Source organism: Peromyscus leucopus, chromosome 2 (genome assembly GCF_004664715.2).
Source record: "Peromyscus leucopus breed LL Stock chromosome 2, UCI_PerLeu_2.1, whole genome shotgun sequence".
In the NCBI taxonomy this organism is placed as follows: Eukaryota; Metazoa; Chordata; class Mammalia; order Rodentia; family Cricetidae; genus Peromyscus; species Peromyscus leucopus.
In genome coordinates, this window is record NC_051064.1 from 18,523,688 (window position 1) to 18,551,609 (window position 27,922).

A 27,922-nucleotide genomic window follows, 5' to 3' on the forward strand; every position below is an offset into this window, starting at 1 on the left:
AGCCTATACCCTTGTTTCCTTTCTTTGACTTATTCCCTAGCTCTAACATCATCTTTTTCATAAAGCAGAAACTGCAAGGGGGCAATTAATTAAGATGAGGCAGTAAGCACTATTGTGCTACTTAGATTCCATTTGGCTTTTTTGTTTGTTTGTTTTGTTTTGTGTTTTTGACACAAGCTAGAGTTATTCAGAAAATACCTCCATTAGATTGGCCTGTAGGCAAACTTGTAAGGCGGTTTTCTTGATTGATGGTTGATGTGGAAGGGCACAGCCCTTGTGGACAGTGCCACCTCTTCGCAGGTCATCCTGGGGTATATAAGAAAGTCAAGTGGAGAAGCCAGCAAGCAGTGTTCCTCCATGGCCTCTGCTTCAGTCCCTGCCTCCAGGTTCAGGCCCTGAGTTCCTCAATGAGCTGTGACTTGGAATATGTCAGTCAAAGAAACCCTTTCCTCCTCAACTTGTTTTCCGTCATGGTCTTATCACAGCAAAAGAAATCTAACCAATAAAGCTGCTCTTTCACAAAGGCAGCTTCCAAGAGCCCACACTGTCGGCGTTCAGCAGAGAAGCAGGGGGACAAGCATGGCATTAAGTCCTCACATCCAGAAGCAGAGCCCGGACCCCATTCACCTTTACTTTCACGTCCCCCTTCCGGTTACTGGTGGGTTATTTTCCCCTGTACTTCCAGGGGCCGGGAGGGCTACAGAGCAGCACCGAAGGAGGATGCTTGGTGGTCCCTCTGCCCAATGCCCTCTGGTCTCCCTTGCCCTGCCCTTGACCGCAGGGGCGCCCGCCGCGTTGCCACGGAAACGCCGGCCAGGCGCGGCGGCGCGCACAGCGCGCTCTCGCCTCTCGGTAGAAGTGGCGGCGGCTCCAGCTCCCGCGCGCCCTGGCGCCCCGGAGCCGCGCTCGTTGGGCTCCCACCCCGGGTCCCCGGCGGCGCGCAAGGCAAGATGTGGAGGCGCAACCTGGAAGACCGGTAACCGCCCGGGGCCTCGTCCTGCAGGCCGCCCGAGGGAGAGGGCCGGGTGGGCGAGGGGAGCCGGGCCCAGGGATCGGAAGCCGGCCGGGGCGTGAGGAGGCCGCAGGGTCCCCGCGGCGCTCTGCAGCCCGTCCTTCTCCGGGCTGCAGCGAGTACCGGGCCGAGAGAGTCTCCCGGCCGACCCATCCTCCTGAGCTTGGCCCGGCCCCGCCGAGGTACAGAGCCCGGGAGGCCGCTGGTGCCCGGGCCACGGCTCGCCTCTGCCTCCCCTTCTCGGCGGGCACGGCCGGGGCCTAACCCGGGGCCTGCACTGTTCAAGAACTGAGTGGGCTTCTAGAGAAGGGCGGGCCTCCGGGAGAGTTGGGAAGGTTGGGCCTCGGGGTGTTTGCATATAAAATTGACGGGGCACCATCTTAATGTTTTAAGAACAGTGTCTCCTTTTTCTAGAGATGCTCAAACAAAACAACTGCAGGATGCTGTCACAAATGTGGAGAAGCATTTTGGAGAGCTTTGCCAAATCTTTGCTGCTTATGTACGGAAAACGGCCAGGCTGCGAGACAAAGCCGACCTCCTGGTTAATGAAATCAACGTGTATGCCTCTACCGAGACCCCAAATTTAAAGCAGGGTCTGAAAAACTTTGCCGATGAGTTTGCCAAACTTCAAGATTACCGCCAAGCAGAGGTAGGAAGTGCGGTCTTGGTGTCATTATTATAAGTCCAAGAAGTAATGTATAGGAATTCTGGAGACGTTTTCATTGTAACGTATCTTAACAGAGGCGAATGCACACTTGATAATGCATTTCCTGTCTATACCACGTGAGTCCACTATAGGGAATCTTTCTATGACCTGACAGCTTTCAAACTAAACCTAAGGTGTGTTTGAAGTCTTGAATTTCCCTATTCATTTGCCAATTTTGGTTACAGGTTCAGAAAAGGTGGCAAATACAGCGCTCATAGGGAAGGAAATCGCATGTGTGTCCCGTGTGCATCAAGTGCGTTTTATAGAATGCCAAGAGATGAGAATGCTGTAAATGGGCAACATGTTGCTGATATTCTCATGGTTTGAAAGTTGACCAATCGGAAAGCTGTGGTTTATAACACAGAAGCAAAACCAAAGGATACATCTGAGAGTTGGCTGTGTGGTTGATTTGAGGGACCGACCAGAGCCTTGCTCTTGTGGGCTCTTTCTTAAAACAACAACAGCAAAACCCCAGTCTTCTTACTTTGATACCTCGTAAGCCCTTTCCCATACTTCTTTTAAATACTAGTTTACTTACAAACGTCGCCAAGTTTAAACTCCATTGCTTTTTTACTTTTGTAACAAGTGCCATTGTTCTTTTTCATTTTTAAAGCCTAAAACAAATTTCAGTTACCAAAAAATTTTGAACTTATCATCATTATTCCTACAAAATTTGAGTACTAATCACTCCCGGATACTGTAAGGAAAATGTTGAGTTCTTGGCATACATTTCTTCTATAACAAGCAATGCTCAGTTATACATGGTAATTGGTGATTCAATGTTTCAAAAGTAGTTTTTAGTCACAGATAATCCTAAAGTCCTATTTCACCAATAATTCCCCTTTCCAGAAATTTTTTATGCTACTTATCAAATAGCAAAGTGAATTGATTTGCATTTGCTGTGCTCTGTTTCCTGCTTACCAAATGGTGGAGGTGCTAATGAACAGGACAAAGGTAGGCAAGGGAAAGAAACAGAAGCTGTTAGGACAGCTTTGGCTAATCCACATAGTGTGTGTTATCAGAAATGGGATACATTAAACTGTCCTGAATATTCATAACTCTGATTTCAGAATTCTGAATATTTAAATGTTGATGGGAATCTATTTTTTACATTTTCCTAAAATCTTTTAAAATGAAACATCCATTTCCAGAAACTAAAAAATACATATGAAACAAAATTTCATTGATTAGGTATGAAATGAAAATGCATTGATGAGGTAAAAATGTGTCCTTTTAAAAAGCATTTTATTTGCTGTAAAAAACGTTTGTTTTAAGCAGTAGCTGTCATCTGATTACCCACCCTGACAAAGTTTCAGTGCCCCATAATTTTCTTGTATATGTATTTGTAGAAAAGATCCTTCTCCCATTCCTTTTACTAGTGCTAGTAAGAGAATTGCTATTATTTTTGATAAAAATGTAAATGAGTATGAGAAAGTGTTTAAGTCTAGATAAAAAGACCAGGTGTACAGTTTGGCCGATGAGTAACACCAATCTCACTTACCTTGTTCTCTAGGCTCCTATAACTTATAAATGGCTGTCTAAAGAAATGCAGCTAATACAATAATCCCCAAGCTGTTTGCTTTTGAGAGTTGTGTTTCCTTAAATGTTCTTAGTAACACTGTATCTTTCAGATTCAGTTTTTCTGAAAAGTTGGGTTATAGGAATTAGGAGACAATGTCTGTAATTCCTGACAATATCTACTTAAACACATGAAAATGGTAACTGTCCTAAAACTATAGATGTCTTCAAACTTCCTGGGAACTACAGCTGTAAGGTGAATGCTGTGCTTGTTCAAGGATGAGCATTTAGAAGTGCCAGGCACATTCCTGTCAGGCTGTGGCTGTTACTGTATGGTTTACGTTTTTAATGAATATTAGTAATATCCAGATGATTATCCTTTTATAAAGTTGTCATAGAGTATCATCTTAACTTAAAATTCCAAAAGTATTAATGTCTATAGTATTTATTTCAGATTAAACAGGATAGATTTTATTTCAGTATTTAAATTTTGATATTTCTATGTTTCTTTTCAGTTATATTTTATATAATTTTCAATAGGTTGAAAGGCTTGAAGCCAAAGTAGTTGAACCGCTGAAAGCTTATGGAACCATTGTAAAAATGAAACGGGTAAGTAAATCCATTTTTTAATCCATTTGGTAGTATGACAAGGTATGTTTTTTTTTTCTTTTTCATAACAAATACAAAAATAACATGAGCTATTGTTTTTACATACTTTGAAAAAAATTTGAATCTTTAAAAATAATAAAGCATGTTTACCAAATTTGCTAAGTATACTAATATTCTACTCTAGCAGTAAAAATCATTATTATGGAAAATTTTTAAAATATGTAATGAATTTATATATTTTTGTTTTAAAGCAGGTGACTTGTATTTTTAAAATCTGACAAAATGTTTTTAAAATCAAATTGGAGTAAAATTACACACAATAAAATGCTTATTTTTTCAATGTTTGGATTTCATGAATACATGTGCTCTTTTAAGCATCACCACAACCAAAATTATAGTCATGAATTTGTATGGTTCGTTTTCTACTTATATTGTATCTTATTTTGAGAAAATATCAATGAAATACATGCTCTCGTGTGCATACACACACACATTGTACAGTACTCATAACTCCTGTACTCACAGTGCCTAGATCAAACAAGAAGCATTCTTTCATTTTTAACAGAGTGTTTTATTTTTTAAGTTAGAAAGTTTTATTAACAAAAATGCTTATTTTCAGGATGATCTCAAAGCAACATTAACAGCAAGAAATCGAGAAGCCAAACAGTTATCTCAGTTAGAAAGGACTCGCCAACGAAACCCATCCGATCGACATGTGATTGTATCCTTTGGATTTTGATGTTAAAAAAAAATAGTTTTATAAGGTATGCAGTACAAAAGTAAATGTATATGGAAATTATATATCTCTAGTTCTAAGTGTGTGGAGAATTCTCCTGTCAGTGGCAAAAAAGAAACCCACTTAGGAATCCTCACAATAAAAAGTAGCCAGATGTAAAGTAGTTATTCTTCCTGATCCAATCCTTCTCATTTTTCAGATAGACTATGCCCAAATCCACTCAGAAATGTAGATGTTTTCAGAGTAAATTAAAAAGTAAATGCTAATGTCTCAATGCCCTATCTCCTTCTAAGGAAGGAGGAAAAATTCCCACAATGGCCTTCATCAAATTAAAAAAAAAAAAAATACATGAAACCATAGCTATAACTTTCAGTCAAACCTTCGGGAGATTTGAGTATAGTTAAGGTCATAGCAAGACACTATAGTATCTAAATAGGAGTGTTTGCTGTAAAATGGAGCTTCTAGAAAACAAATTACTCCCTGAACAGCAGAAACATACAGTGCTAGCACTACCTTCTCCCTGTGGCCCCTCCCCATTCTACCTTACCTGTGTCTCCTTCCTACTCAAGGTTGATACTGCCAGCCCAGCCAGACTCCACTTAAGGAGTGGCTCTGTGGGCACTGGAGGCTGGAGAACACCTGCAGTGCTGAAGGCAGTCCCCCACCAGTCCCCCACGCAGTGATCTGGGGCTCTACTGGTTGTCTGGCCCGTCTTCCTCTGGACCAACCTTCTGCTTGAAACAAGAAAAAGCAGAGAGGCAGTTCAATTGGGCTGGTGCAGAACATTTGTTGGACATTTATTGCAGCTTAAGATTTCCAATTAGAGTCTGTTTGAAACAAGCTGGACAAACCTGAGACTGCTACAAATCCATGCCTGACCACTCTGCCAGAGGTTAGGGAATCACCGGTGTTTGAGAATTAAGTCAGGAAGCAACATTTGTTTTGTTCTTAGGGAAAAGAGCTCTACCTGAAATCCTGCATAGCTGTTGATTGAATCGTAAGCGTTCATACGATCTTGAGCACAGAAGTGAATTTGCTGCGAAGTCTAACTTTGCTGACCTTTACATGCTATATCAGCGCGGCTGTAGAGGAAGGAGGTAGTCCTTATGGCACACCTAAAAAAAGATGGGGGAAAGCAACCTAAGTGAGTTACAGGTGAATTGTTCTGCTCTCTAAATAGATCTGCAGAAGGATTCTGACAACCTGAAACTAGAACCTAAATGACAGTGTACATGTAAAGGTATTCAGTGTAAAAATTAAAATATAAGGTGAAGAGCATTATAGTATTTTTACAGGGTAGACCCTTACAACTGAGCTATTTATTCAGAAGTATGCTGAAGTTCAATATGGAAACAGAGTGGAGTCCCTTCTTTTGGTGACTATAATCCTAAGATCCACCTCTCCACCCCAAGGCACCAGATGACTTCTGAACAGTCTGTGACAGTCTGAAAGTTTTGACCAACTCTACTGGCTATGCTGATAACTGTTCATGGAACTGTACCTTAACATACTCAAGATTGGTTCATTGTAGAATTTTGAGCAATTTTCAGTAATATAATAATTATCACAAATGTACATTTTTCTTTGCTAAAGAATGACTCTGGTTGAGTTCTGTGCTCAGGAAGAGGATTTCAGACTTTAGAAATGGATTGAAATTCCTAGAAGCTGGAATATAAAGATCCCAGCTGTGGCTTCTACTTCCCCATGTTTTCCTTTAGACGGTCTACAGAGATTCCTTCCCAATTTTTAAACTTAAATATCAGGAAATGAGAAAGGCAAAGACAAGATCACACAATAAAAGTCAAAAAACTGCCTATCTATATAATATAATAATCATTAGGAGTCATCTTGAATAGTCTCAGAAAAGAATGATCAGACATCAAGTAACTGACAGCAACTGTTTTCAGAACAGCTCTCCAAAGGGGCTCTACATTTGAACTTTCTGTTTTTAAAAAAAAGGCCAGAAGTGTACAGAAAAAAAATTAAATAGTTTTTATAGTTTTTAATACTAGTTAGGGTTAAGTTGAAAGTCTTTGCTTTTAAAAACTATGCTTTATATGGTAAATATAAACAAATACAGATAAAAGTTGATATACCTTTAAATGCATAGTATCTTAAAGTTGTATACTTACACTAATTGTAAGAGCAGTACTAAATATAAACAGATACAGATAAAAGTTGATATACCTTTAAATGCATAGTATCTTAAAGTTGTATACTTACACTAATTGTAAGAGCAGTACTATAAAGGTATATAAGTATATTTAAAAATGTTCAGTTCTCTTTGAAATGTATTTTTTCCTTTATGAAAATTTTCAGTCGCAGGTGGGCAATAAAATGGTGTGTCAAGAAATGGATCCTGAGAGTAAAGCCTTTTACTTGTTTCAATTTACAGATTCTTTTAAGAGAAAGCAATAGCTAAATGTCAGAATATTACATCTCAAAACTTTGATGACAAATGCCAATTTTTTATACAGTTCACTTTAGAGAAAATATAATTTTAGTATAATGCACAAAACTTTATTATGAATAATTTAATCTTAAAATTGAGGTATATCTTTTTAATTGTTGGTACTGCTTAACATTTAATGTGTGGAGGCAACTATTGTCCTAAAGGAAGAGATGCTTAAAGAGAAATAACATGATTAAATTGGAATTTTCTGCACTTAACAGTATATATTGCTGCAATGTGTACCTGAATTCTTGATATGCAACTAGGGTAACTTAGGAAACAATTTTTTGAAAATCTCTGTAGCTGCAATTCACAAGTAAATAGCAATATTTAGATAGTAACCATGATAATTGGTTTTACAACATGGATCTTGACAGTCTGGGGTGTATGTCACCATGTATAAAGCAACACATTAAAACTTGACATATGTATTTATCCATAAGCCAAACCAAAACAATGCACTTTTGTTAGCTTGTAAGAATCTGATTGATCTGATTGAGCTTAGCTTGATGGTACATGCCTGTAATCCCATTACTTGGAAGGTAAAAGTAGGATCAGAAGTTCAAAGTTATCTTCCACCAGATAATAAGCTTACAGCCAGCATAGACCATGATATATATATTCCAAAACTATATAGATATAGATACAGATATAGATAATGGTGACATATACCTGTAATCACCGCAGTGAAGAGGCAGATGCAGAAGAATGTGAGTTCATGATCAGCCTGCTTAGAGAATCCTAGGACAGCCCAGGCTATATAGGGAGACTCTGTCACAAAAATTATATATCTAATGCATTTGGGGAACTCTTAAAAGTAAATTGTGATAAGATACTTGAGTGTCACTAGCCTCAAGCACTTGTATATTGTGATAAAAAATTTGATTCTGTGTAGTGGAAATTGTTATAGCTATAGGTCTTTTTACTGTGTGCTCTTAGTCCTTCACAAAGATTTATTTAGTTCATTTAATATATAAAACAGTCTTGTGAGATCATCGTTATTTTACAGATACAATATGAAAGCATTGAAAATACCAACCAAAGCCAAGTCTTGTCTCTGGGGGTGGGGGTGAAGGAGCGAAGATTAAATGAAGGAGAGGCTGATAAGGGGCACAGACTGGACTGGAGGGAGTAGTAGAGAACGGTGATCCCCAGGGCACCAGAGAAACCAGCTTTCAAGACAGGATTTTTGTTTTGAGACCGAATGTCATTTAGCAAACTTAAAGTTCTCTAGTGCGTATATCGTTTAATATAGTTCTTTCATTGTATGTGGTAAAAGGTAAATTTGAACAGTTTACACTTTATGCCAGAAAAAGCCAACACTGAAATGGTACCTTTTGCCAAAAGATTCAATGACATGGATTCTGATTGGAATCTTTCCTTTTGTTGGGGGATTCCCTTTTAGGCAGAAACTGAATTACAGAGAGCCACGATTGATGCCACCCGAACAAGTCGTCATTTGGAGGAAACTATTGACAATTTTGAAAAGCAGAAAATGAAGGACATAAAGGTAATTAACTTAATACAGAATGTTTTCTAATGTTACTTAAAGTTAGCCCAGAGTCCTTAAGTTAAAAAAAAAAAAATTATAGACCAAAATATATCAAGTGTTATTATGAATACAATGACATATTATAGGAGCTGTAATCTTTTTTTTTTAATTACTTTTTTTTTACATCCTGACTGCAATTTCTCCTCCCTCCTCTCCTCCTAGTCACCCTCCCGACCCCCATCCACTCCTCCTTTTCTCTTCAGAAAAGGGCAAGCCTCCCATGGATAGCAACCAGCCATGATATATCAAGTTGCAGTGAGACTAGGCACATTCTCTCCTATTAAGACTGGACCAGGCAACCAGGTAGGAGGAAAGAGTACCCAAAACAGGCAATAGAGTCAGAGACAGCCCCTGCTCCCACTGTTAGAGGAGTCTGAAGATCAAGGTACACAACTGTAACATATATGCAGGAGGCCTAGGTCAGTCCCATGCAGGCTCCCTGGTTGTCAGTTCAGTCCTTGTGGTATGGTGGAATGACCTTTGGGTATATACCCAAGAGTAGTGTAGCCGGGTCTTGAGGTAGATCAATTCCCAGTTCTCTGAGAAACCACCATATTGATTTCTAAAGTGGCTGTACAAGTTTGTGTAAGACAAATTGCTAAACAGTCTTATTAATAAAAAACCCAGAGCCAGATATTGGGGTGAAAAACTGAGAGATCAGAAAAACAGAAAGAAACCAACCACACTCTTACCACTTAGAAATCCTCAGCCAAAGAGAGCTACTTCCTGTATTCCCACACCTATATGCCTTTCTGTTCTGCATCTCACTTTCTCTCTCCGGCAAACTACATCACTTTCTGTCTGTCTGTACAAACCTCCAGACCTCTATGGTTAGTGCTGGGATTAAAGGCATGTGTTACCATGCCTGGCTTTGTTCCCCAGTGTGGCCTTGAACTCGCAGAGATCCAGATAGATTTCTGCCTCCCTAATGCTAGGATTAAAGGCGTATGCTACCATAGCCTGACTTCTATGTTTAATATAGTGGGTGGCTTTTTCCACTGATCCTCAGATAAGCTTTATTAGAGTGCACAGTATAATGGGGGACACAATATATCACAAGTTTGCACTCCCACCAGCAATGGAGGAGTGTTTCCCTTGCTCCACATCCTCGCCAGCATGAGCTATCACTTGAGTTAATAATCTTAGCCATTCTGACAGGTGTAAGATAGGATCTCAAAGTAGTTTTAATTTGCATTTCCCTGATGGCTGAAGATGTTGAACATTTCTTTAAGTCTTTGTTGGCCATTTGAGATTCCTCTTTTGAAAATTCTATTTAGATCTGTACCCCATTTTTTAATTGGATTATTTGGTTTGGTGATATCTAGTTTCTTGAGATTTTATATATTTTGGATATCAGCCCTCTGTTAGATGTGGGGTTGCTGAAGATCTTTTCCCATTCTGTAGGCTGCCGTTTTGTCCATTAGACGGTGTCCTTTGCCTTACAGAAGCTTTTCAGTTTCATGAGGTCCCAGTTATTGCCACTCTTACTGTCTACACTGTTGGTGTTCTGTTCTGGCAATTGTCTCCTGTGCCACTGTGTTCAAGGCTATTATCTACTTTCTCTTCTATCAAGTTTAGTGTGTCTGGCTTTATATTGAGGTCTTTGGTCGACTTGGACTTGAATTTTGTGGGGGGTGATAAATGGGTCTGTTTGATTCTTCTACATGCAGATATCCGGTTAGGCCAGTACCATTTGCTCAAGATGCTTTCGTTTTATATTTCTGGCTACTTTATCAAAAATCAGGTGTCCATAGGTATGTGGATATATGTCTGGGTCTTTGATTCGACTCCATTGATCAACCTTTCTGTTTTTATGTCAATACTGCTTGGTTTTTATTCTATTGCTCTGTAGTACAGCTTGAAATCAGGGATGGTGAGACATCCAGAAGTTCTTTTATTATACAGGATTGTTTTAGCTATCCTGGGTTTTTTATTTTTCTACATGAAATTGAGTATTGTTCTTTCAAGGTCTGTAAAGAACTGTGTTATATTCTGATGGGGATCGCATTGAAGTCTGATGGGGATTGCATTGAAGTCTGATGGGGATTGCATTGAATCTGTAGATTGCTTTTTTAAGATTGCCATTTTTACTATGTTAATCCTACTGATCTGTGAGCATCGGAGATCTTCCCGTCTTTTGATATTTTTCCAATAACTTTCTTCAAAGACTTGAAGTTCTTGTTACTCAGGTCTTTCACTTGCTTGATTAGAGTTACACCAAGTTATTTTATATTATTTGTGGCTACTGTGAAGGGTGTTGTTTCCCTGATTTCGTTCTCAGCTAGTTTATCGTTTGTATATTGTATACTGATTTTTTTCTTTTAAGTTAATTTTGTATCCAGCCACTTCCATGAAGGTGTTTATCAGCTATAGGAGTTCTCAGAGAGAATTTTTGTGGTCACTTATGTATACTATCATATCATCTGCAAATAGCAGAAGTTTGACTTCTTCCTTTCCAATTTGTATCCCCTTGATCTCCTTTAGTTGTCTTATTGCTCCAGCTAGAACTTTAAGTACTATATTGAATAGGTTTGAAGAAAGTGGATAGCCTTGTATTCTTCCTGATTTTGCTTTGAGTTTATCTCCATTTAATTTGATGTTTGCTGTCAGCTTGTTTTATATTGCTTTTATTATATTTAAGTATGTCCCTTGTATCCCTGATCTCTCCAAAACTTTTATTATGAAGAGGTGTTATATTTTGTCAAAGGCTTTTTCAGCATTTAATGAGATGGTCATGTGGTTTTTCTTTCAGTTTGTTTATATGATGGATTACATTGACAGATTTTCATATGTTGAACCATCCCTGCATCTCTGGGATGACACCTACTTGATCATGGTGGATGATCTTTTTGATGTGTTCTTGAATTTGGTTTGTGAGTATTTTTCGAGTATTTTTGCATCAATGTTCATGAGGAAACTTGGTCTGTAATTTTCTTTGGTGAGTCTTTTTGTGGGTATCAGGATGAGCGTGGCCTCATGAAATGAATTTGGCAATGTTCCTTCTGTTTGTATTTTCTGGAATAATTTGAGGAGTATTGATATTAGCTCTTCCTTGAAGGATTTGGTAGAATTCTGCACTAAAACCATCTGGCACTGCTTTTTCTGGCTGAGAGACTTTTAATGACTGCTTCTATTTCACTAGGGGCAATAGATCTATTTAAATTATCTGATCCTGATTTAACTTTGGTAGGTGATAACTCTTTCTTTTATATTTTCCAATTTTGTGGAATTCAGGTGTTTGAAGTATGACCTAATGATTCTCTGTATTTCCTTGGTGTCTATTATGTCCTTTTACTTTCTGATTTTGTTAATTTGGATATTTTCTCTCTGCTTTTTGGTTAGTTTGGATAAGGGTTTGTCTATGTTGTTGATTTTCTCAAAGTACCAACTCTTTGTTTTATTCATTCTTCGTTTGTTCCCTTTGTTTCTCTTTTATTTATTTCAGTCCTGAGTTTAATTATTTCCTGCCATCTACTCCTCTTGGGTGTGTTTGCTTCTTTTTATTCTAGAGCTTTCAGGTGTGTTGTTAAGTTGCTAGTATGAGATATCTGTAATTTCTTCATGAAGGCATTTAGTGCTATGAATTTTCTTCTTAGCACTGCTTTGGGTCCCATAAATTTGGGTATGATACGCATTCATTTTCATTGAATTTTAGCAAGTCTTTAATTTATTTATTTTAATTTATTTATTCTTTGACCCAGTGGTGATTCAGTAGAGAAATGCTCAGTTTCAATGAGTTTGTAGGCTTTTTGTTGTTTCTGTTGTTGAAATCCAGCTTTAATCCATGGTGATCTGATAAGATACAGGAGGTTATTGCAATTACCTTGTATCTGTTGGGACTTGCTTTGTGACCAAGTGTATAGTCAGTTTTGGAGAAGGTTCCATGAGGTACTGAGAAGAAGGTATATTCTTTTGTTTGGGTGAAATGTTTTTAGATGTCTGTTAGGTCCATTTGAGACATAACATCTGTTAGCTCCATTATTTCTTTTGTCTGTATGACCTGTCCATTGGTGAGAGTTGGGTATTGATGTCTCCAAAAATTAATGTGTAAAATTCAATATGTAACTTAAGCTTTAGTAATGTTTCTTTTACAAATATGGGTACCCTTGACATTTGGGGCATAGATGTTCAGAACTGAAACATCATCTGATAAGATAAAAAGGTAAATTATTGAATCTACTTTTAAAAAGGAATTACTTGTTTTAAAAATTTTACATTGGATTGGACTTTTGTATATTGCATACAAATTTTGTACTCACCAAAATAGGGTAAGTAATGAAATTTTTTGTCTGAATTTGTCAAATGTTAATGGACTAGACATTGTTAATGTAATTCTTTTTTTTTTTTTTTTTTTTTTTTTTTGGTTTTTCGAGACAAGGTTTCTCTGTGTAGCTTTGCGCCTTTCCTGGAACTCACTTGGTAGCCCAGACTGGCCTCGAACTCACAAAGATCCGCCTGCCTCTGCCTCCCGAGTGCTGGGATTAAAGGCGTGCGCCACCACCGCCCGACGTTAATGTAATTCTTGACTGTACATATTGTATATACTTATTGTATATACTTTTTCTTATATTAGCTATAACTTTTATTTTAAACAAAAAAAGGGAAATGTGGTTGATATATTATGCACCCCAATAAACTTATCTGGCGGTCAGAGAACAGAACAGCCACAATGTTAAACATAAAGGTTAGGTAGTGGTAGTACATGCCTTGAAACCTAGCATTCTAGAGGCAGAAATCCATCTGGATCTCTGTGATTTCAGGGCCACACTGGAAACTGAGCCAGGTATAGTGGCACACACCTTTAACCCAGGAAGTGATGGCGGGAAGCAGAAAGGTATATAGGGAGTGAAAACCAGGAAGTAGCCTTTAAGCTTTTAGGCTTTCAGCAGCAGTTCAGCTGAGATCCATTTGGATGAGGACTCAGAGACTTCCAGTTTGAGGAAACAGGATCAGCTGAGAAGTTATTGAGGTAAGGTTAGCTATGGTTTGTTCTGTTTCTCTGATCTTTCAGTATTCACCCCAATATCTGGCTCCAGGTTTGTTTTTATTTAAAAGACCTTTTAAGATTCGTGCTACAATCATCTTGGTGGATTTTTCCTTTGATGAGTATGAAATGTCCTTCCCTATCTCTTTTGATTAATTTTGGTTTGAAGTCTATTTTGTTAGATATTAGAATGGCTTCACCTGTAGTTGGAAGTGTCTCCGGTCCTGCCTGGGCCCTACGGTCAGGATGAATCTCTCCCACCTGGTCCTGTAGCCACTCAGACCCAAATAAACATATAGAGGCTTACTATTAATTACAAACTGTATGGCCATTAGCTCAGGCTTATTAGTGACTAGCTCTTACACTTAAATTAACCATAATTCTTATCTATATTCAGCCACAAGGTATATTTAGTACCTTTTCTCAGTTCTGCCTTGTCATCTTGCTTCCTCTGTGTCTGACTGGTGACTCCTGACTCAGCCTTCCTCTTCCCAGAATTCTCCTCCTCTACTTATCCTGCCTATACTTCCTTCCTGGCTACTGGCCAATCAGCATTTTATTTATCAACCAATCAGAGCAACCCACATTCACAGCATACAGAATGACATTCCATAGCACTTCCCTTTTTCTGTCTAATCAAAAAGGAAGGTTTTAATTTTAACATAGTAAAATTACGTATAACAAAACAGTTTATCAAATAAGAATTACAGTTACAATATCTAGTCTATTTGTATTTGGCAAATTAAAGAAAATATTTTATCTATCCTATATTTGTGAGTCTAAAGTTTCATATCTAATTTATCTTTTATCATAACTAAGCAAAATTAATTGTAACTATCTAGTTTTCAACTACATCAAAGACCCCATAAAGATATTAACATTACCTAAGTAAACAGGAAATGCATTGTAAGCAACTTCTAAAATTCTGGAAATGACAGAGACAGCTGCCTGTCTAGATAGTCATCCAAAGTTCCTCTGCAACGATAGGGCATCCATTTTTCAGCCCATAGGCCTAGTCTCTCAGTCACTTCTGTGTCCTGTAGAATGTCTGGCAGTCTCCTGCAAAGCAGGAACCTGAAAGACCATTTTGCCTTGAAATAAAGCTGGCCAATGGTGAGGCAGAATAAGGTTAGGCAGGACATTTCAACTAGAGAGAGGAAGGAACAAGGCAGAGCAGAGGAGATGCTGCTACCCACCACCAGAAGAACTAGATGTAAAGTACTGGTAAGCCACAAGCCATGTGGCAAAGTATAGATTTATAGAAATGGGTTAATTTAAGATGTAAGAGCTAGCTAGCGAGAAGCCTGAGCCATTAGGCCGTATAGCTTAAAAAATAATATAAGCCTCTGTGTGTTTATTTGGGTCTGAGCGGCTGCAGGACTGGGTGGGACACAGGAAAACTTTCAGCTACATATACCAGCTTGCTCCTTGGTTCCTTTTGCTTGGAAAATCTTTTTCCAACCTTTTTCTCTGAGGTATTGGCTATCTTTAATGTTGAGGTGTATTTCTTGTATGCAGCAAAATGATGGATCCTGTTTTTGCATCCATTCTGTTAACCTGTGTTTTTTTAATTGTGGAATTTAATCCATTAATATTGAGAGATATTAAAAACCAGTGATTGTTAATTCCTAATATTTTGATGTTGGTGGTGATGGTGTGTATGTGCATGTATGTGCGTGTGTGTGTGTGTGTGTGTGTGTGTGTGTGTGTGTGTGTGTGTGTGTGTGTAAGCACTTCTTATGGTTTTGCTGGTATGAAATTATTTTCCTATGTTTTCTTGAGTGAAGACAACCTCCTTGGATTGTTTTCCTTCTAGTAGCTTCTATAGGGCTGGATTTGTACATATTATTTAGATTTGGTTTTATCATGGATTATCTTATTTTCTCCATCTATGGTGATTAAAAGTTTTACTGGATATAGCAGTCTGGGTTGGCATCTGTGGTCTCTTAGAGTCTGCAAGACATCTGTCTAGGCCCTTCTGGCTTTTAGAGTCTGTTGAGAAGTCAGATGTAATTCTTATAGGCCTGCCTTTATAGGTTACTTGGTCTTTTTCCTTTGCAGTTTTTTAATATTCGTTGTTCTGTATTTTTAGTGCTTTATTGTATGGTGGAGGACTTTGTTTTCTGGTCCAATCTATTTGGTGTTCTGTAAACTTCTTGTATGTTTATAGCCATCTCTTTCTTTAGGTTAGGGAAATTTTCTGTGGTTTTGTTGAAAATGTTTCCTGGGTCTTTGAGCTGGGAATCTTCTCTTTCTTCTATTCCTATTATTCTTAGGTTTGGTCTTTTCATCGTGTCCCAGATTTCCTGGATGTTTTGTGTCAGGATCTTTTTAGATTTAATATTCTTTGGCCAATGTATCAGTTTCTTTTATTGAATCTTCTACATCAGAGATTCTCTTCCATCTCTTGTATTCTGTTGGTGTTGCTTGCACCTGTAGTTCCTGTTAACTTACCTAGATTTTCCATCTTCAGAATTTTGAGTTTGTTTTCTTTACTGTTTCTATTTCCATTTTCAGGTATTGAACAGTTTTATTCATTTCCTTCACCTGTTTGTATTTTCTTGGATTTCTTTAAGGGATTTATTCATTTAAGGGCCTCTGTCATCTTCCTAAGATTGGATTTAAGGTCATTTTCTTGTGTTTCAGCTGTGTTGGAATATCCAGGACTTGCTGTCATAGGATAGCTGGGTTCTGGTGGTGCCATATTGCCCTGGCTGTTGTGTTTTTACATTGCCTGTAGTCATCTGGGTTTGGGCTTATTATAGGTTTAGGTGCTTAGGTTCTGTTTCCTTTCTGGTTTTCTGGCCTGAGTGGCCTGGGGTTCTGGTGACCAGTTAGACTTTAGATCCAGTAGGGTGTCTCCACTGAGGTTTTTGCTACCTGCATAACCTCTGGGGTGTTCAATGCCAATGTTGCTTCTAGGGTTCCAAGTACCTCCTTTGTAGCCTCTGGGGTTCTGGGTACCTGCTTGGTTTCTGTGGTTCCTATTATATTGTGGCCTCCAGTAAAGCAGAAGTCTTCTGCTTCAGTTGTGGGATAGGGAGCCCAGGGGAAAGGGTGCTGTTGGGGACTGGTGTGGGCTTAAAGGAGTGTTAGCAGACAGTGGGCTAACGAGGACTATGGTGTCCAGCTCCATGATAATCCCCTCCCAGGGTCCAGGAAGAATCTACAACCAGCTGATAATTTTATCTTTGATGAAAAGAAGTGAATCTATGTACAAGAAACTCCTAAGTCCATACACTTTATTATTCTGTGTCACATCTCTCTACACAGCTTCTATTCTGCTCTCATGCCTAGCTCCTTTCTTGCCTGATTTGTCTCTACCTTTATCTGTTGTCCCCTCTAAGTTCTATCTTAATTCTCTCATCTTAGTTCTGCCCCATCTAGGTTCTCATCCATCTAGTTCCTTCCTATCTTAGCTCCTCTCCCATCTCCTTCTCATCTTGTTCTTCCTTGTCTTGTTCTTCCCCATCTGGCTCTTCCTCATCTTCCATCTTGTTCCTCTAGTATTCTTTTCTAGCCCTCTAATCTAGTTCTTCCTCATCTTAGTTCATTCCTCTCCAGTTCTTACCCATCTAGTTATTCCATTCTCTTTTCCTCTCTCTCCTCCTCCTCATCTCCTTATTCTCTCAGTTCTCCCTAAGTCTCAGGAATCCAGTTATAAATCCAAGCAATAGCAACCCTCTGCTGGTCAAGCAAGATCACCAGGCTTGAATTCTTATGGGGTCATAAAGGCAGGTAAGAATCTTCCTCAGGCAGTGACCACCAGGCTTTCTTTTACAACCCAAAAGGGGAGTGGTAAAAGAGGTCATGCTAACGACCAGTTAGTATATCAAAAAGGGATCCATGTGCTCAGTCTACATTCCTATAAGTGGTTAGGTAAGAAGTTAGGAGTCTGTTAGTAAGGTTGTATAAGGAAGGAGGGTCTCACCCTAAATTGCACAAGAAATAAAGCTATCCGCCTGACCTAGGAGACAGGTGTTGTTTCGTTTGGCCTTGGATGCTTGATAGACATTTTAGATAAATACACTATTAGGAGTTCTTGGAAGTACACAAGAAAATCATTTTAGGAACCAGCTAATACACACACACACACACAAAGCTAAAACATCACCAAGACGTCTTAAGCCATGGTTTGACCTTTAGAGAAGTCTTTGACTTTTCCAAGTAGTAGCTTTTATGATAGTAGCTGAATTCCATTACATTTTCTTGTGGCTTACAGCAATGGGCATTATCTTACCTGTGGTCTCTAGTTGCCAGCATGGCCTCCAATAAAGCAGAAGTCTTCTCCTGGAGTTGTGGTCCAGAATCAAGGGGCTGTATTCTTAACGGAGCTAACATGTATTTATGTATCAGATACCATTCCTGGCACCTTAAACCAAGTGTTCCATTTATACCAACCGAACTTTAAAATAGTTACTAAAAGTAAGCAAATACACAGAGTAACTTATTCAGGGAACTCCAACCAAAAATATGAACTGTAAACCAGTTGTGTTTTTAAATCTGCGATTTCCATTATAGTAGACTGCTATTAATATCTATGGCATAAAATTATTTTCAAAGATGTAAAAAGATTAATAAAATAACTGTGCTAATTTTATGTCAACTTGACCCAAGCTAGTCATTGGAAAGAAGGCAGACTCAATTGAGAAAATGCCTCCATAAGACCCAAATTACAGCATTTTCTTAGTGATTGATGGGGGAGAGCCCAGCCCATTGTGAGTGGTGCCATTACTGGGCTGGTGGTACTGGGTTCTCTAAGAAAGAAGGCTGAGCAAGTCATGATGAGCAAGCCAGTAAGTAGCACCCCTCCCATAAGCTCCTGCCTTGAGGTTCATGCTTTGAGTTCCTGTCCTGACATCCTTCAGTGAAGGACTATGATGTGGAAGTGGAAGCCAAATAAACCTTTTCCTCCCCAGCTTGCTTTTGGTCATGGTGTTTCATCACAGCAATAGTAACTCTAATTAGGACAGGAACATAAATTGTATCCACAATGATAAGCTAGTTTGGTTCCAAATTTTCAAAACTGCTTTTATTGTATGACAAACCTGCAGACTTGACTTTTCAGCATGTCTTTGATGACATTGTTTTAGGCGTCTTTGAAATGTCTTAAATACTGCTTAATGATCATTTTATATGCTATTAAAAATTAAGGATTTTTTTGGCTCACTGCAAATTTCCTGTAACAGCTGTTATTTTGCTGTATTGTCAATAAAATAAGAATTATCTGATAGTTGTAGGTAATTCATCTTTAAAAGCAATTGAATATTGCCTGATGAGTTTTAAAACATTTCAGAGCTTTGGCCTCTAAATTAAGTCACATGGTCTATACTGTGCTATGTAATAGCAAATTAGTACTCAGAGTATCTAAAGAGGGTATTCTGAAATAGATATCTTTTCCAAGCTGAGAGGATATGGGAAGGCTGACATTCTTTGTCAAATTTAGGGTTAAGAGTTCTAAGAAAATTAGCATTGACCTGAACATTGAGAATGAAGAATTATTCCCTTTGCCACTTAACCACTAACCCTTCCTTGCACCTGCGAATGTTTTTCATGTGAAATCTGTGATCTTTGGGTTCACTTTTGTTGCCCACATGCAAGTGTTATAAAGTGTTTATATACAGGTGTTATAAATTTCCTGCTCATAAAACTAGGGCAAAGAAAATGAGTGCAGAATCAGATGGAGGAGCTACACAGTGTGTCCAAGTTCCTCTTCTTGTCTGCAATATTGTCCCCTCGAAAAAGTCTCTTGGTGTTTACAGGGAGAGAGGAGCAAGAGAAAACATCACCTTTGAAGAAATGATATAGATATAATTCAAAAGCATACAACTCACTGCTTTTTAGGGTGTGCACCACTATCACCAGTTTTGGAACATTTTCATCATCTCAACTTCATACACTTTAGCTTTACCTCTCTGCCTGCTTACTAGCTCTAAGAAACCACGGTGGAGCTTGTCTCTATGGATAGGGTCTGGACATTCCACCATGAAAGAAACAGTTTTTGTATGTTCTGCTTCACTTAGAATGTTTGCAGGCTTATCCATGTTGTAGCATGCATCATTCTTTCATTGGTTTTGGCCAAATGAATTTGACTGTACAATACTATTTGTTTATCCATTAATCAGTAATGGCTAATTTAATTGCTCCCACCATTTTCATTTCTTATGTATATATAAGAACTAGGAGCAAAATCACTGGATCATGCAGTAACCACTTAACTATTTGTGGAGTTGCCAGACTGTTCCAAGATGGCTTTGTCATATATCCTTCCTAGCATTCAATAAAGGTTCCCAATTCTTTTGACTTCTCAGTACTTCTTAGAATTTTTATGTAGCCATATTGGTGTGTATAAAGTAGCATCTCACTGTAGTTTTCATAATCCTCAGTAACTCTTTTTTGTTTTGTTTTGGAGACAGGGTTTCTCAGTGTAGCCCTGGCTGTTCTGGAACTCACTCTGTAGAGCAGGCTGGCCTGGGATTCACAGAGATCCGCCTTCCTCTGCCTCCCAAGTGCTGGAATTAAAGGTGTACACTACTACCTCCTAGCCCTCAGTAATGTTTACTGACCATTTGTATATATTTCCCTTAGAGAAACACCCATTCAGTTCTTTGTCCATCTTTCAATTGGGTTGTAAAGGTGGTTTTGTTTTTGTTTTTTGTCATATTCTGGATACAAGTTGCTTACTAAATAATAGGTGTCATTGTTTTATCACATTCTGTCAGCTGTCTTTCCTTTCTTGTGTTATGTGAACACATATTTTCAATTTGTGTAACATCTATTCAGTTTTTGTATTGCTTGTGGTTTAGTGTCACAGCTAAAAATCCATTGCCAAAGCGGGTGGTGACCTCTCTCAGCTTCCCTCTAAGTTTTGTCATTTTCGTTCATGTATAGTCTACAGTGCACCAGTGTTCACATTGTATGAGCTCAGGGTTCAGTTCCGTTCTTTTGGTATCCCCTTTGTTGAAAAGGTTTCATTTTTCTGGAGTCTTACTGATGTGACCCTTACACAGTAGAGCAATGTCATCATTCTTCTGTGGGTTTTTGACCCTTTCTTAGGGAAACTGACAATTAAGGAATTAATTCCTAGTCAGAAGCCATTCAATCTTTTAAGGTATCCTGTCTATCTCCGGAAATGCTCACTATGAAATCCCACGTGTATCTTAAACATAGTCCTATTCATTATGATACTCAGTTGTACATCATAGAGTAACAATTATTGTTGGTCATAGTTTCATGTCTTATCTCAGAAGCCAGTCTTGTATAGTTTATATAAATATATATATTTGTACATATTTGTATAAATATACTTCAAAACTTCAACATGAATATTTATAGGATGTAGTACTGAAGTATATAGTCATTCACATTTAGTCATCTTTTTTTCATTCAAATGTAAATTATCTTAAAAAGAGAATTTTTTAAAAGAGAAAGAAGTGAATAGTGATTAAGGCAACACTTTGCACAATTTAAATGTTTTGCTATAAAAAGTCTTCACATACTTATTTCAGTTATGGTTTGTCCTGCACAAAACCGACACCTTGTTCTTTCATAAAATTCTAAGACTATATAATGGAGAATATAAAACTCTATGGTTCTATAATAAACTCTTAAGTACATAAAAACAATTTAAATGACTTTAAAATTCCAATCTTTGATTTTCAGAACATATTTTCTGAGTTTATCACAATTGAAATGTTATTTCATGGCAAAGCTTTAGAGGTCTTCACTGCTGCATACCAAAATATACAAAAGATTGATGAGGATGAAGATCTAGAGGTAGGTCTACATCTAAACTCAATTCTTCTGCTAGTGTGGAAATGTTTGAGTTTGAGTTTGTATAGGTAATTATGTTGTCGTGTGTAACCCAAGTAACTGGTCTTTTGTGCTTTTCCATTTATGCATTGTTAACAGATGACACTCTCTTCAAGTACTCAAGCTAACGTTTAATCTTTACTCCTACCATGTTTTCTTCTTTAAAAGATTATCAGGCTTTTACATGACAATAATAAAATAGTAGCAAATATTTAGGTAATCATCACTTTGAACAGTTCTGTGTATCTTAACTATGCTAATTAATCCACCAACTTTAATAAAACTTGTCCTCACTCTAAGGATGAGAAAAACTGAGAGTGAAGAAATTTACCAGGGGTCGTTCGCTAGTTAGTGGCACAGGTGGGAGTGGACTCCAGCAGTCTATCAGAATGCTCTTCTCAAGGCTTTGTACTCAAGGCTACAGCGATAGTTGAGGACAGGTGACTTGCACCATTTCCTGCTTCGAGTAGCAGACTCAAGTGATCTACTTTTCCTGCAAAACTGGAGTCCCCTTTCCAAGTACAGTCTCCTTTTTCTAACATTCCTGACCTGTGAACTGATACTCAAGTTCAGTTCTCTGGCCCTTCAAATTGTCCTCCTCATCCCAGAGTCCCTAGATATGTCCTTTAAAGTCATCACGGCTCTTACTCAGCTAGCTAAGTAGGTTGTGTAGAAAAAAACAGATGAAAAACTAAAGGTTTCAGTGTTGTGTAGCAGATGTATTTTTGAACAGTTTCCTTCACATTCCAGTGGAATAGTACTGAATAAATTAACTTCTTTACTTCATCTTCATGATAAAATAAAAATTATGCCACTTACCTCCTAAGATGTCCAAGCAACAACTGGTTTGTTCAGCACCTATTATGCCAAGCACCATTCTAAGTACTAGGATCATGAATAAGAAATAGTCCATATTGTCAAACCAAATTACAATCTACCAGTGTTATCAAAGGAAACAAAAATTCTATGTAGCCATTAAAATTTTATAATTCAACCAGTCCCATAACATGTGGGGTGTGTGATGGAAAGTTCCAGTCTTAAAGCCAAAGGAGCTTGAGATGAGGATCCCTAGCAAAACCCTTATGATGGCGTAGATAATACAAAGGTCCTTAGGCTGTTGTGAACGAAGAGCAATGTACTTTAAACATTTAGCATGAATGATTGGAAACATGACCCTCAACCTATACCATTTAGCATACGTGACTCTGGGACCAGGGGAAGTATAATAATATGCGTTCATATAACCTAAAGATTTCTTGAAAACAAGAAAAATGCAGAGGGACATAACTTGTTTTTCTTCGTAGTCATACTTTATGAGAACCATACATTTATTTGTGCAGCAGCTAACTTTTTGCACTTATTACAAACTACCTTGTTCCTCACATAAATAGTATTTCTCAGGCCCACTTCAAGAATAATTACTGTGCTTTCATTTGAGAGGATATCCAGATCTTGTGATTGCTCCTTGATTTTTGGATCATGTTGAGAAATACACTGTCAATACATTCATTTTTCTGTAAATCTGTTGTTTTTACAGCAAAAGGTTTCATCTTAATACTTGTTTAAAGTTTATCTCAAGGGTTCCATATCATGTTTCTTTCTTAGAAAAGTTTAGTGTTCAAACAAAAATATATTCCCTCTCAATACTAGGTGACAGTGAACCACCCATCTGTTATACCTGGATGTCAGTGTGACCTCAATGTAAAATCTGCTAACTTATTCAGCTACTCTGAAATACAGTTCTTATATCCTAAATTGAACCCCATGATTCCATTTGTATTCTGCAGTAGTGGAAGGCTTACAACAGTGGTTCTCAACCTGTGGGTCATGACCCCTTTGGGGGATGAATGACCCTTTCACAGGAGTCACCTAACACCATCAGAAAACAGATATTTACATTACGATTCATAACAGCAAAATTAGTTATGAAGTAGCAACAAAATAACTATGGTTGGAGGTCACCACAACATGAAGAACGGTTAAAGGGTCACTGTATTAGGAAGGTTGAGAACCACTGGCTTAAAAGAATGTAAGGGACAGTCCTTAGTTTGGTTCTTTACTTCCACAAAATGGGGATTATGTTTGTGTTAGCATTCATGGGGCAAAAGTGAATTTAATTAGCACCATTTATTTGGAAGAGTGGCAAAGATAAAACAAGGTTCCTTTCACGAGAAACTTAAAGCTAGTTGTGGAGACATCTGATTAAAGATAGTAACATAACAATTACCCTTGAGAGTAAGAATAGGAGCCGCTGGCTACTGGAAAGGGGAAAGATAACATTTGACTTGGCTCTTAGGGATTGGTAAATTTGTAGAGATATCCTGCTGAGGAACCAGCAATAAAGAGGCACAGTATCATGTCCATTCCCCCACATAAGTTAGTTCTCTAAGTTTGAGTGACACTAGGCTTCTGAAGGTCACCTGAAACATTTGACTCTGGTAGGTAAGAGCCACAAAAAGGGTTTTTAGTTGAGGATATTTTGTCTGCAGTAATATCAGGTTAAATAGGCTGTGAAGAAAGGCATGTGGTCAGTATGTAGAAGTACTTCAGGTAAGAAATTAAGGTTTTGCCCATACTGCTAGGTATAAAGCCTTTCATTATAAAACTGAGGCTACACCCAATATAATAGGACAAGTTTTATGTGGCTCTCTTAAAAAAAAAATCAAAATCCCACACAGACCATTCCAAGTGGTTAGCAGCCACACATTGCTAGGGCCTTTTTGGCCATCAAACATTTCCTCATCTCAGAACATGTTTTTGGACTCTATTAGTCTATAATAAAAGGTATATGAAGTATACAGAGAATTCATTAGTTGGCAAGACATTAAACACTGCAAAGGAAAAATTAAGTGACCAAAACCCTTCAACCATATTTAAGAGGTAAGCAGTAGACGAGATAGGCACTTTCTGCATGATTTGGCTGTGAACAGGTGAAGCAAGATAGCAGTGACTTGTGACATCATGGGAAGAGGGAAAGTTGGGGTTGAGGAAGATAAAGATTTAGGGATTCTGATGAGCAACTGTTGTGGGGTGAATGTCCAATTCTAGTCGCAGGGGGCAGGTGGTTGAAGTAAAAAGTAACTGATCAGGTTTTTAAAAGTTATACCTTGAAGTAATAAAATAAGAAAAAAAAGACTGAGTAGATGCTTGTTTCTAGAGCAGTGATTCTCAATCTGTGGATGGCAACCCCTCTGGGGGGTCAAATGACCCTTTCACAGGGGTCGCCCCTAGACCACTGGAAAACAGATATTAATGACTCATAACAGTAGCAAAATTAGTTATGAAGTAGCAACAAAAATAATTTGATGATTAGGGGTCACCACAACCTGAGGAACAGTATTAAAGGGCCTCAGCATTAGGAAGGTTGAGAACTACTTTCTAGAGGAAACCTATGGAAACCAGTGAAGGCCAAATACACATTGGAAAAAATTAGAATAAAGAGTTTGGAAGGAGGTGTTTGACTCTTTATCTGTTAGAAATATGGGGTAAGTATAAAAGATAGGAAGGCCTGAGAAACACTGACAACATTTGAGTGCTGACAAGTTTAGATTCAAATGATATTGGTATCCATGTTAGGGTTAGGGTGGCTCCACTGTAAACTGTGCGCAGTGACACTCCTACAGTGAGTAGGCAAAGCAAAAGGAACCAAAGATAAATGTGTAACACACTAGTTTGCCATTGCCTCAATCAAATGATTTTATTTACTACTGTACATCTTTTATCAACTTGCATGATTCTAGTGGAATTTTATCCTTTTCCAACTTGATTAGATTTGTAATTTTTCCTCTTAAGCTTACAATAACTCACATTTAAGAATATAATTTGGTTATCTAGATGTTCATTTAGCATCTACTTTATAATGTTGTTTTACATTGCAATAGGTTTTCCGAAATTCTCTGTATCTACCAGATTATCCATCTCGTTTAGATATTGTAAGAGCAAATTCAAAGTCACCTCTTCAGAGATCAGTATCAGCTAAATGCACATCTGGAACTGGACAGGTGAGCTGAAAAAACTGTAAAGGAATCTGAGTTGCCGCCTTTGGAACTGTTGAGTACTAAAAGGGTTTCTCTTGTTATGTGACCTCAAACAATGTATTAATTATTTCTGGCCATAGTTTCTCCTCTGAAAATGATGAAAAGTTTCTATAATCACACTCTACTACTCTGTGAGACAGAACACTGAAGAAACAGATAGGAAAGACAAAACAATGCTAATGTAGATTTGCTGTGTCTAGTATCGAATTTGAAAATCAAACAGTGAGTTTAATTAATCTGTGTAGAAAATTTACCAAACGTGTCTTTTTCTAAATGTTCATGGACCCAGACACATAGCTCTTTAGATCAACAGTCACAACCATAACTGTAATGTGCTAAAATCTGATATTGCCCCAGAATTTTAAAACTGAATAAAACAATCTCAAAATACAATTTTAGGTAAAATTGCTAAAGGTCAAACTTCCTGCCACTGGATTCTGTGCATTGTTTGTTTTATATTATCTCTTCCCCTTAGCCAAATTACATTTCTATTATTTTAGCCTTGACACACATATTCCATACAAAATTCTATTTAGAGCTAAGTGTTGTATACTAGGGTATTTTTAATACTTACTAACTTGAGATCAGGTACTTGGGGGTTGGGTAGAGATACTGTCTGTATGTGTACTGTAAAGATGTTGAGTAATGTCTGTCATTAGCAATCCATATCCACAGTGTGACCACCTCTAATGTCCAAACATTGCCCAGTGTCTCCTGGGTGGCACAGAAAACCCTAAGAGAGGTTGACCCAGTAAGATAGCTAAGAATAAGATGTACAGCAAGTGAGTTGGTTCTCAACTCATTCCACATTATTTCTATTGTCAGTATTGCTAACTGACATCAACTTGATGATTCTCATTCAGATACTGCAAGGATTGTTTAACTTACTTTAACATTCACAATACACAGTAATGGAACTTTATGTTACTGAAGCATACTACTGGAATCAAATATGGTTAACTTCATATATACTGATAAATGGAGACTTCGATCTTAAAATTCACAGGGAACTTAGTCATTTTCTGAAATAGTTGTTCTACATTCCCTTTCCTATAAGGACACGTAAAAAAGATGCCAAATATGTAAAAACATGTTTTTATTTTTTCATGTGTTAATTCTTAACAGATAACCACCTGTCGAACAAGGAAAGACCAACAAGTAGAAGATGAAGATGATGAAGAATTAGATGTGACAGAAGATGAAAACTAATTTTAAGAAAACTTCACATTTCCATTTTCATGTTAAATGGCTTGAAATCCAGGATCACTTTATACTCACTTGACAGGTTAAACTTCAGAATGATACACTATTATGAAATGGGGAGGGAGGGATTAAAGGAAATTATGCTCACAAAAAAAAAATGATTTTTTTTAATGTTATATACCAGTCTTTTGTTGTTTTGGTTTTTGGTTTTTTTGTTTTATTTTTCGAGACAGGGTTTCTCTATGTAGCCCTGGCCATCCTGGAACTCACTCTGTAGACCAGGCTGGCCTTGAACTCACAGAGATCTGCCTGCCTCTGTCTCCTGAGTGCTGGGATTAAAGGTGTGCATCACTATCCAGCTCATACCAGTCTTTCAACATCCTCTCTATAGTAGTGTATTTTTCTGTATATGTTCTATTAAAAAAAGGATTATGTATTTCAAAGCATTTCAGATTTAATGCAGTATATATATACACCTATTAAAGATGCAAAAGGAAGCAGGTAACAACAGACTGAATAATTCCTTTCAGTTTCTTTTAGGTTAAAACTTTGGGTTTTAAATACCAGGTCAGTGAATAATTCTATGTCATAATGCTTTACATAAAAAGACTGCTTCTTGTACTTTTATTATAACCTTATGTTTCACCATTTGGTATGTAAATTTAGTGTTTTCAGCAAAAATATAGCTAAATTAAAGGTATGGGACACTGACATTGTATTTTATAAACGTACATAATGCTTAAATTTCCAACTTAAAAAGGCCACATTCAACCTTCCTGGTTTTAAAACAAAACTGCTCTCACTCTAAAGCACTGTATATTCTACTTGTACAAGTCACTAATTCTTGGAAGGCAAGTAATTAGAAATGTTGCTTCCCTCATCACTGAATGCCATAAACCACTACACACACTCTAATCAGGCCACCAGAGTCAATAAACATGTATATACTTTATTCCTAAATCCATAAACTTACATTATATCTGACATTTCTTTTTCTTTTGGTAAAGAATTACGCTTTTAAAATCTCAAAGCAATTATTCAAAACAAAAAAATTTAAAGTATTGCTTCCTGAGAATACTTTTAAGATTACTTTGGTACTTTTTCTCAGAATACTTTAAAGCCCTAGGTAGTTGAGAAATTGAGATTATTACTCAATTTTTATATTTTTGGTCAGTATTCAAATTTGATGTTAGGGTTTCAGAGTGGAAACAGCTATGGGATTTCTGTTGCTGCTCAATAAATAGTAACATCTCTCAAGCAGCAACTGCCTCATCTGTCAAGTTAATGCCTAATACAGCCAA

General features: G+C 37.7%; 1 protein-coding gene across 1 annotated transcript; it reads left to right on the plus strand.

The window, feature by feature from the left end:
• Positions 1 to 728: 728 nt before the first annotated feature.
• On the plus strand, positions 729 to 26,779 carry Cibar1 (CBY1 interacting BAR domain containing 1). The gene is made up of 9 exons (XM_028871600.2): positions 729 to 976; positions 1,427 to 1,661; positions 3,777 to 3,845; positions 4,465 to 4,566; positions 6,901 to 6,906; positions 8,439 to 8,543; positions 21,232 to 21,345; positions 25,263 to 25,382; positions 26,544 to 26,779. Exons 1-9 carry the CDS (start codon positions 744 to 746, stop codon positions 26,625 to 26,627), a joined length of 1,068 nt encoding a protein of 355 aa, XP_028727433.1. The 5' UTR covers positions 729 to 743; the 3' UTR covers positions 26,628 to 26,779.
• Positions 26,780 to 27,922: the final 1,143 nt, after the last annotated feature.

Coding starts and splice junctions, on each gene's coding strand:
- Cibar1 (XM_028871600.2), top strand. CDS start 744: ATGCCCTCTGGTCTCCCTTGCCCTGCCCTTGACCGCAGGGGCGCCCGC. Junction 977..1,426: donor AGGCGCAACCTGGAAGACCG/GTAACCGCCCGG, acceptor TCCTTTTTCTAG/AGATGCTCAAACAAAACAAC. Junction 8,544..21,231: donor AGAAAATGAAGGACATAAAG/GTAATTAACTTA, acceptor TTTGATTTTCAG/AACATATTTTCTGAGTTTAT.